Raw genomic sequence first — 9,448 nt, forward strand, 5'->3', positions numbered from 1 at the left:
TAAATATTTTGTATTTAAGATTAAAAAAAAAACTTCCTTGTTATTAAATATGTTCTACCCAGAACTCAAGTGGTTGTTTTAGCTTCACCTGCTTCAAATTCTGTTAAAAAAGTCAGATTAAGCACGTTTTACTATCCAACTATTGATCTGTTTATTAAAAAAATAAAACAATCTGCAGATTGTTGTTTTTCAGCCCTACATTGTATTGATAAATCAAGCAGAAAGGCCTGGGCTTTTCACATGTTGTAGTATTTTTTTAGCTTGATTATTTGTACAAATGATCAAGACTTTGCTAAAGGAATGCAGTATTGCTTTTTGGGCTTTAAAGTGTTTATTTTCTTAAATATTTTGATTCTTATGTATTTTTAACATTGTATAAAAAGCTTAAGTGAGTGAATGAAAAATCTGCAAAATGTACCAATGTTTTTATCCTATTAATCATCAGAATAATCAAACTAAAATAATCCTACCTGTTTTCTCCCTGTAGCGTTAATGTAAAATCCAGTTCCTGTTTGTGTTTCTGTTGAGTGGGGTATTAACGCTCCTGCTGTGTGTTTAGGTTCCCTGCTACGTGTTCGACTCAGACGGTAAGAAGCACGACCTGAACCCTCTGATCCAGGTGGAGGACGGTTACCTGGTCGACGACGGCAACGACGACGACTTAGACTTTTACATCAACATCTGCCGAAGCCTGAGTGAGTGAAAACTGATTAGATTTAGAAATATCGGGGTGTGCTGTGGTGGCGCAGGGGTTAAGCACAACCCACATATGGAGGCCCCAGTCCTCGACGCGGCTGTCGCAGGTTCGATTCCCAGCCTGGTGACCTTTGCCGCATGTCTTCCCCTTCTGTCATTACTCACTTTCCTATCAACTATCAAATAAAGGCCACCAGAGCCAATAAAACCTTTAAAAAAAAAAAGATTTAGAAAGATCGTGCCTTTTTAAAGCAGTTTCTACGGAAGAGCATTAGGGCCATACAAGAAGAAGAAAAAATTCAGATTTTTCTTTCTCTGAATTCTGACTTTAATCTTAACAGTGTGACTTCTTTTCTCAGAATAGACTTTTTTCTCTGAATTCTGACTTTTGATCTCAGAAGTTTAAAGATGAAATTCTGATGGGAAAAAAAAATCTACATTTTTCTGTGGCCCTAAACCTCATCTGTACGTTTCTCTGTTAAAAAAAAGGAAAAAAAATCAGTGTCAATGTTGGCTGCTGAAAGTAGTGGCATTATTAGTGTTGGTCAAACACTCAAAGAATATTTGTACACGTTTCAGAACCTTTTACTAGAAACTTCCTGAGACTAACCTCAAAATTTCTGAGTTTTTTTTTTATTGCAAATTCTCTGAAATTTTGACTTTTTCTGAAATTTTCTGAGATTTTTCGGATGGAAATTTATTTATTTTTTCTATCTATAATGCCCTGTCATGGGAAGTTGAGGGTTTGGATTTCATTATGTTCCCCTCTGATGTAGGTCAAGTGAAAACCTTCAATTTAAATTTCAGAAATATTAATAAACTTTTGAAATTGTTAGATTTTTGTCACTAAATAGTACTTTGATTTAATTCCTTATCTTCTTTTACTGAGTGAAAGTTTGATGTTATGCTTGTTTGTCTTATACTTTTTTATTTACTTAATCATTACAACCCAATATTGAGATTACTATTAATTAATCATTTATATTATAATCATTTATTTTTAATGTGTCTATCTTTTGTTAGTCTTGAAATTATGCCACAGGAGTTTCCTGTTTAGAGACAATAATTTCCCCGTCTGATGCTGAACTGATCAGTTTCATTAACGAGGCTGGTAGGATTTTTATCGCAGGTCTCTGTAGGACTTCAGTTCTTCTGTTCTGTCCTGCAGACATTGCAGATAAGTCGTGTCCAGAGGGCTCTGCAGCCTGCCTCGTCACCGGACAAGGCTCCTTCAGCATGGGGGCTCCCAGCCGGCCGCTGGAGGCCGTGTCCAGCGACAGGCAAGTCTCTCATCACTGCAGCTCTTCTCCTGCTTGTTGTTAAAACTGAACATGAAACGATTCCACTGTGCTGCTTTTTCAGAAAGTTTTAGAGATAGTTGATCAATTTAATTGTTTTTGGCTTAAAAAAACACTGAATTAAATTTCTTGGGTAATTTTCTGTCCAGTTTGAGGTTACAGTATGAATTAAGCGCCGAGTCGACGCCTCCAGAGAGATGTGGAGAACACAGGCCGACTGTCAACATCACTTTCATCTGTCCTTCAAGCCGCCATCCCGTAAGTCCCACAGCTAGCTGCTAATGTTGCTAATGCTGCTAATGCTGCTAACACTGCTAACCCATCGACTCATCTGGTTCTCAGATTTAGCTTTTCAGCTTCCAGGCATTAGCTGGGTACTAATGTTTTGGAAAAAACTTAGTTTTAGGAGTATTTTTACTTGTGTAACTTTATTCTGAAGTGTTGCTACTCTTACATGAGTAACATTTCTGAATACTCTCCCTACTCTAAGTAACTTCACTGCAGTTTTTGTTAAAGTTTCGTAAGTTTTATACTGAAAGAAATTGATTTGGAAAATTTTCTTTTGCCTGATTTTGTTGTTTTGTAACTGTGACTTATATGAATTATTTTCATTATGCACTACAAAAACATCTTACCAAGTACTTTTGTTTTAATTTCTAGTGCAGAAATTAACTGTTATTTTAGTACACTTAAAATAACACAAAACTAAGTTACAGGTAATGTTTCAGTGATATGTAAGAGCTTGTTTCATGTCAATAACTTATTAATATTGATGAGAAACGACTCGTTTCACTGGCAGATTTTTTTTCACTTGTAAAATTGGAAAAATGTCTTGTTATAAGTGAAATAATCTGCCATTGGAATTAGGACGTTTTCATCAACATTAATTAATTACTGGCTCATATATCTTGCTGAAAAGTTACCTGGAAGTTAGTTTGTCTTATTTCAAGTGTACTAAGATATTTGTACCAAAAACTAGACTAAAATTATTTAAGATTCTCTTTTTTTGCAGTGTGAACTGTAAAATACCATATTTCCACATAAATATTTTGGTCCATGTGATGTAATTTTTAAATATTAAATGATTCATAATCTGATCAGTTACTCAGTAAGTTTAGTTGCCTTTTTACCAATACCTTTTTACTCCAATAATTTCTTGGATAAATACTTTTTACTCTTACTTGAGTGTCATTTTTGGGAACTTTTCCCTCCTCTGCTGCCAGGTAACTCCTGATTGTTCTCATTTCAGGGCAGCGTCCCTAAGATGGTGGCCGAGTCAAACTGTCGTTACGAGGTGGAGTGGGTGACTGAGTACGCCTGTCACAGAGACTACCTGGAGAGTCACACCTGCAAACTGACGAGCGAACAGCACGACATCTCCATCGACCTTTCACCTCTCACCCACAGCAGTAAGTCTAAACACAAGCTTTTTTAATCCCATGTTTTATTATTCAAATGCACCAGTTTAAATTTACAATATATCAATATGAACATCCATGCAACGATGATCACTAAAGAGAAAATGATCTGCAGGTACAAATTGAAAAACCATAAAAACTCTGAATTTATTTTTTAAGGATAAATGGATATAGAGACATTCCATCGATCTGTTTCACCAACGAAAAGTTTTATTTTTATTTTTATTTTAAAACATCTGGGTGTCTGGAAATGTAAATATCTTTGAGAATATGGAGGCAAACCTGCTGTTATGATGCATCTTTACACCAAAAATGGTTTGAGCTTCGAAGCGCTTAATGAAATCTGATTGTTTTCGATCTGTAATCAATTGATTGTTGGATAAATGTATGGTATTTTTGTCCAGTATTACTAACTAAAAAATGTTTTTCTCAGTTTATAAAATCAAACTCAGATCAGATGTTGTAGCTTTTGGCTCAAAACAGTCTTTTAAATTCTCATTTAAATGATATCTTTATTCTTAAGCTTCCTGTTTTTATGTCATTTTGTCATTTATTCAATTTATTGATTAAAATAAGCTAAATTTATTTAAAATCTGTTTATTTAAATTAAAACTAAAAGGTGATTCTTTCAGCTGGTAACTTAATTTTTAATGACAAAGCCTCAGGTGTTTAGAAACGGTTTCAATCAAAATGTCTGAATTTCAAACCCAAATGTTGCATCTTTGACAGCAGTTTTCTTTTGCAAAAATAAAAAACAATGTATAGCACAGATGCACAAAAAAGAAATAAAATCATTTAAAAAAGCATAGAAGCAGATTGAAATGTGCTTGAATGAAGCCTGGAAATGAATTAATTTTAATGTTTTTTAACATTAAACAATTTTAAAAAATCTTGTTGACTTTCTGAAAAAAGCAATGCAAAAAGAAACTTTAAATCATTTCAGCTCATAAAAATTATAATTTCTATGTAGTTTTCAAACAAACGTATATATATTTATATTTTAACACCAATATAAACCCAGTCAGATCATCTTTTTTCATGAGTTTTGCAGACATGTTGTTGGTTTTGTGCGTTCAGCCTCAGAGGGGCCCTACTTCGTCCCGTCTCCGTCCGGTGAAGCCTCTGAGAGCTACCTGTACTACCTGAACGTGTGTGGGAGCGTCTTCATTGATGTGTGTGGCAGCGACCATTCGGCCTCGTCCTGCCAGGTGAAGAAGTCCGGAAGCAGCTCTAAAGTGGCCGGAAGGTTCCAGAACCAGACGCTACGGTAATGTTTGTCTCTGTGTGCCGGTTTCTGCTCTTTAGATTTAATCAAATATAGATATAATCTCAGCTTATTTATTCATAATGTGACACTTAATGTTTCATATCTGATTAAATGTTAAAGTTTTCTACAGAGAACCAAATGTTTATTATTTGATAAAATACAATTCCTGACAGGTTTATGATGTTTTTGTTTTCACGATGTATAATACTTTGAACTGACTTGAAATGTGCTATAAATTTAAACTTGATTGATATTATTGTCTATATTATTGATCATAAGTGGGCAATATGGCTTAAAAACAAAATATCTAATTAAAAAAAACATTAAAACTATTTTTCCCCTCACATTTTTCCTAAAAAAGAAAAAATTAAAGTAGAGCAACGACAACAACAAAAATGATACAGAAAACATCTAACATCACTCTGAACTCTCAAAACCCAATCATTGTTTTGGTGAAAAAAATACAGATTTTTCAATAAAACAATGCAATTTGATTAATCAATAAGATTTATTTACCGCTCAGCCCAAATTATAAGTAATAAAATATCCATCGGTACCTTTGATAGCTTCAGGTTTGCTTTTTAAATACATGTGGCCTGTAAACTTGTCACAATCTGATGTTTCATCAGAAATTAAGAGGAAACTCTGGCCTGAATTTGAAAAACCTGAGAATTGGATTTGTATGAAAATAAAAAGGTGCAACAGCTTTAATGAATCTGCAGAATCTAAATGTTTTGTACTCAGTTAATATTCATTAAACTGTTATTTTCTCCTCTGCAGGTATTCAGATGGAGACCTCAGTCTGATTTATCCAGGTGGAGATAAATGCTCCTCTGGCTTCCAGAGGATGACCATCATCAACTTCCAGTGCAACAAAACCGCAGGTGAGTTGGACATTTTTGAATATTTCTGTAACATGATCACATTTCTTGAGCATTTACTGCTTTTATAGCTTTAAAACTGATCAGAAAACAAGGTGCAGTTCAAGGTGAATGACAAATCATGTCATAAAGTGATTAAATTTTTTTCTCTTTGTGTTTTACAGCAAACAACGGACATGGGAGTCCGGTTTTCGCCGGGGAGACGGACTGTACGTATTACTTTAACTGGGACACGGCGTTCGCCTGCGTCAAGGAGAAGGAGGACCTGCTGTGTCAGGTCAGAGACGGCAGGAAACACTACGACCTCTCACGCCTTACGAGATATCCCGGTGAGTTCCTCCTTATATCTTATTTAAATCCGCCTCTGATTAATCCAACCAGCAATTATTTTTCCTCAATTAATCCTTCCACTGAGTTTTTAAATAATTTTCGCTATTTTAGTATTATTTCATTTGATGTCATCCAAGTATTTCTGTGGACGGTGATCCACTAGCAGTCGGTGCTGCAACAAATCTGAAGACGCTTCTGACTGGAAACTGTTGCTGTGTGACAGCTAACATGCTAACAGCTCAATTTCCAGAGACAATATTCCACAAAGTCGTAGCTCGTCTCTAATATTCCATCATAGAGTTGACTTGAATTCAAAGTCCAAACAAGATGGCCGCTCTAGGCACGCTGACATCTCTCAGAATCATGGAAACCCAAGGAGTCCGTTGATGGGGAAAAAAACAAATTCATCGCTTCATAGTTCTGAACTAAAAAGAACTTTGAGAAACCTGGAACCATTCATGTTTGTTTTGATCTTTTGTCTTTTTCTCTGTTCTGCTTCAGAGTCGATGGACGGTGAGAACTGGGTGGTAGTGGACGGCCGAGCCACCAAACCGGACACGCATTACTTCCTGAACATCTGCCACAAAGTCCTGAGGAGAGGAGGAGCTGCCGGCTGCCCAGATGACGCCTCCTTCTGCGCTGTGGGTAAGACGTCCACAGGAATCCTAAATATTACACTGCAAAAGCACAAAATCTTTACAAGTGATTTTGGTTTCCACTGTAAATATCTCAGTACAAGTAACTTTTCAGCAACATAAGAGATCTCAGAGTGCCGATTCTGAGATTCACATCATGTTATAATGTTATTCCCTCATCAAAAACAAACCTGGAGTGTTGCCTTGATTATTTCATGCATGTTTGAGAAATGCTTTAGTCTCCATGGTAACCATTCAGCTGTGCAAAACGCCTGTGTGGACTTAGCCCCGCCTTCGAGGCGCAGCTCCTCCTCTGAGCTGCAGTTTCCCAGACCAGCGCTCCCTCACTCAGCTCCTTCAGACTAGCCAGCAGCAATTAGCAGCTACGCAACTGCTGAGCTCATTGTAGGAGCTACTTCTCAGAGCAAAGCTGGTAAAAACGTTGTTAAAGGGTTAATGGAGGAGCCATGTTGTGATGACTTCATGAATGCAGAGTTTTAAAGAGACAGAAGCCCAATTTCAAGGCATTAAACTACGGAGTCAAATGTCTTAAGTCACATTTGATGCAGCATTTTTAGGTGACTTGATTGTGCTATGAAATTACTAGATGCCTGAAAAATAATACTTCCCATGTTATAAGTGAAATAATCTGCTGGTGGAACTGGAACCTTTTCATCAATATTAAGGAATTATTGACTTAAAACAAGCTCCCATTTCTTGCTGAAATGTTACTTCTAAGCTAGTTTTGTCTTATTTCAAGTGTACCAAGATATTTGCACTAGAAACTAGACCAAAGATAGTTGGTAAGATATTGCGTTTTTGCAGTGTATCATTATAATTTATGCTGCATATGACGGGTCATTTATTCAATCATCTCTTTGTTTCTTTATGATTCAGATAAAAATAATAAAACCATCAACCTGGGCAGCTTCCTCTCTCCTCCCCGGATCACTAAACAGGGAAGTGACATCAGACTGATGTACACTGAAGGGGCGCCTTGTGGAAACAGGAAGACGACCCAAACTATACTGACTCTCAAATGCAAACCAGGTGAAATACACCACAGGATTTCACTGCCATATTCTCTGTTTGTTTCTTTAGCATCTTTTTTTAATTCGATAACCTTCTTTTTCCTCCTTCCTGCACGTCCTGCAGGCCATCTTGAGAGACCTCCCATGCTTCGCAGCGTTTCCCCTGATAAATGTCTTTATGAGGTGGAGTGGTACACCGCTGCTGCCTGCGTCTTGTCCAAAACAAAAGGACACAACTGCATGGTGGAGGATCCCCAGGCTGGTACGGCACCAACACACGTCTCCAATAGTTCATGCTAAACTACCCCAGCATGAGAAACAAAAACATATTTAGCTTTTTATTTTGGCTGCCTTTGTTTCCTCAATCAGCTTCATCGGAAATCAAAAATGATCTAAAAGGGATTTTTACATATTTGGCTTTTTTTTATAGTCTGGAGCCTCATTATTCTTCAACCAGTTAGTGTTTAAGTTGAAAAGACTCCAGGAATTTTAGGCTAATTCTCAGAAATTTTAGATGACGGCATCATTTATTAGCTGCTTATTTATAATCCAAAAAGAGAAACAAGGGGAGGATAAATATGTTGCTTCATTGGTGCCAGAGAAAAGTTTTTTCAATAAAATATCAATTTGTGAACCTTGTGAATTAATTGGATCCCCCAGCCAGTGGCTGCTGGGAGCAGCGCGCCGCATCACGTTTATTATCACAGAAGAAGCACTTTGATGTGAAGTTATTATAGTCTTCTTCTTGCAGTTATTAACTCAGGAAGAAGCTATTTGGTGTGGATTACCACCACCTACTGGTGATAATGCCCCTTTCAACTCAGAATGTCAATATTGTTCAAATTCGCTTAAAAATGATGTGAATTATCTCAGTTTCCACAAGGAGAATTATTTACATTTATATACGCTTCATTTAATTTTCAATTTATTTGTTCATTTAAAAAAAGGAAGAATATGCAAAGAAAAACATGAATAAAAGATGCTTTGCAACCTGTATCGTTAAAAATGCGATTTATGGAGATTTCTTTAATCTGGACATTGTGTTTTGGATATTTTACTTTCATTCCATACTAATAAAACCTGACCTGGTTCAAGTTTCCTTTATTCCTCCTTCAGTTTTTAATCCTCCTCTCTCCAACTGCATCCACAGGTTTCTCCTTCGACTTGTCTCCTCTCACCAAACCCAACGGCGGCTACTACAACATGACCAGCGGCGGATACGACTACTACATCAACGTCTGCGGTCCAGTCAAAGCCGCCGCGTGTCCTGAGAAGGCCGGAGCGTGCCAAGTGGAACAGAGGTGAACCTCCACCTCCAAATCTCTGCACTCAATCCAAACCTCCAGGATTAACTCCCATCTGTTCCTGCTTTCAGCTCCTGGAGTCTCGGGGAGGCGAACTCCCTCCTGTCCTACTACGACGGCCTGATCCAGTTGACCTACAGCAAAGGCTCCCAGTACAACAACGCGAACCACACCCTCAGATCCACACTCATCTCCTTCCTGTGCGACCCCGAGGCAGGAGCAGGAAGCCCAGAGTTCCAGGTAAAATTCCTCCTTCTTCTGACGTCCTTCAAACTCTTTCTGCATGTTGTTGATTCACACTGTCTGAATGCAGGTGGAAGATAACTTCACCTATAACTTCCGCTGGTACACATCCTACGCCTGTCCTCAGCGACCTCACGAGTGTTTGGTGACGGATCCCATCACGCTGGACCAGTATGACCTGTCCAGGTAACGCTTTTGTTTTTAAATGTAAAGTTAGCATTAATTACAGCACAACATTTGTTGGGTTTTTTCTTTAGTGTTGGGAAGCTGGTAAATGTAATTAAGGGAATGAAGAGACTGTTTACAGTTGCTAGTAGAGCAGATGTTTATTTTTTTTTCCCTAAA

The 9,448-nt window shown here is 37.4% G+C and overlaps 1 protein-coding gene across 1 annotated transcript in view; it reads left to right on the top strand.

The window, feature by feature from the left end:
* LOC103129229 (cation-independent mannose-6-phosphate receptor) overlaps positions 1-9,448 on the top strand; it is a 40,252-nt gene that overhangs the window by 10,182 nt on the left and 20,622 nt on the right. Inside the window, exons 5-17 of the mRNA XM_007540244.2 lie at positions 560-695; positions 1,865-1,976; positions 2,144-2,252; positions 3,244-3,403; positions 4,490-4,679; positions 5,460-5,563; positions 5,725-5,889; positions 6,392-6,535; positions 7,423-7,575; positions 7,681-7,818; positions 8,707-8,857; positions 8,932-9,100; positions 9,174-9,289. Of these exons, the coding sequence (XP_007540306.1) occupies positions 560-695; positions 1,865-1,976; positions 2,144-2,252; positions 3,244-3,403; positions 4,490-4,679; positions 5,460-5,563; positions 5,725-5,889; positions 6,392-6,535; positions 7,423-7,575; positions 7,681-7,818; positions 8,707-8,857; positions 8,932-9,100; positions 9,174-9,289 (1,847 nt within the window). The remainder of the gene's footprint in view (positions 1-559; positions 696-1,864; positions 1,977-2,143; positions 2,253-3,243; positions 3,404-4,489; positions 4,680-5,459; positions 5,564-5,724; positions 5,890-6,391; positions 6,536-7,422; positions 7,576-7,680; positions 7,819-8,706; positions 8,858-8,931; positions 9,101-9,173; positions 9,290-9,448) is intronic.

The sequence above is a fragment of the Poecilia formosa genome, unplaced genomic scaffold (assembly GCF_000485575.1).
Source record: "Poecilia formosa unplaced genomic scaffold, Poecilia_formosa-5.1.2 Scaffold526, whole genome shotgun sequence".
Taxonomy (NCBI): Eukaryota; Metazoa; Chordata; class Actinopteri; order Cyprinodontiformes; family Poeciliidae; genus Poecilia; species Poecilia formosa.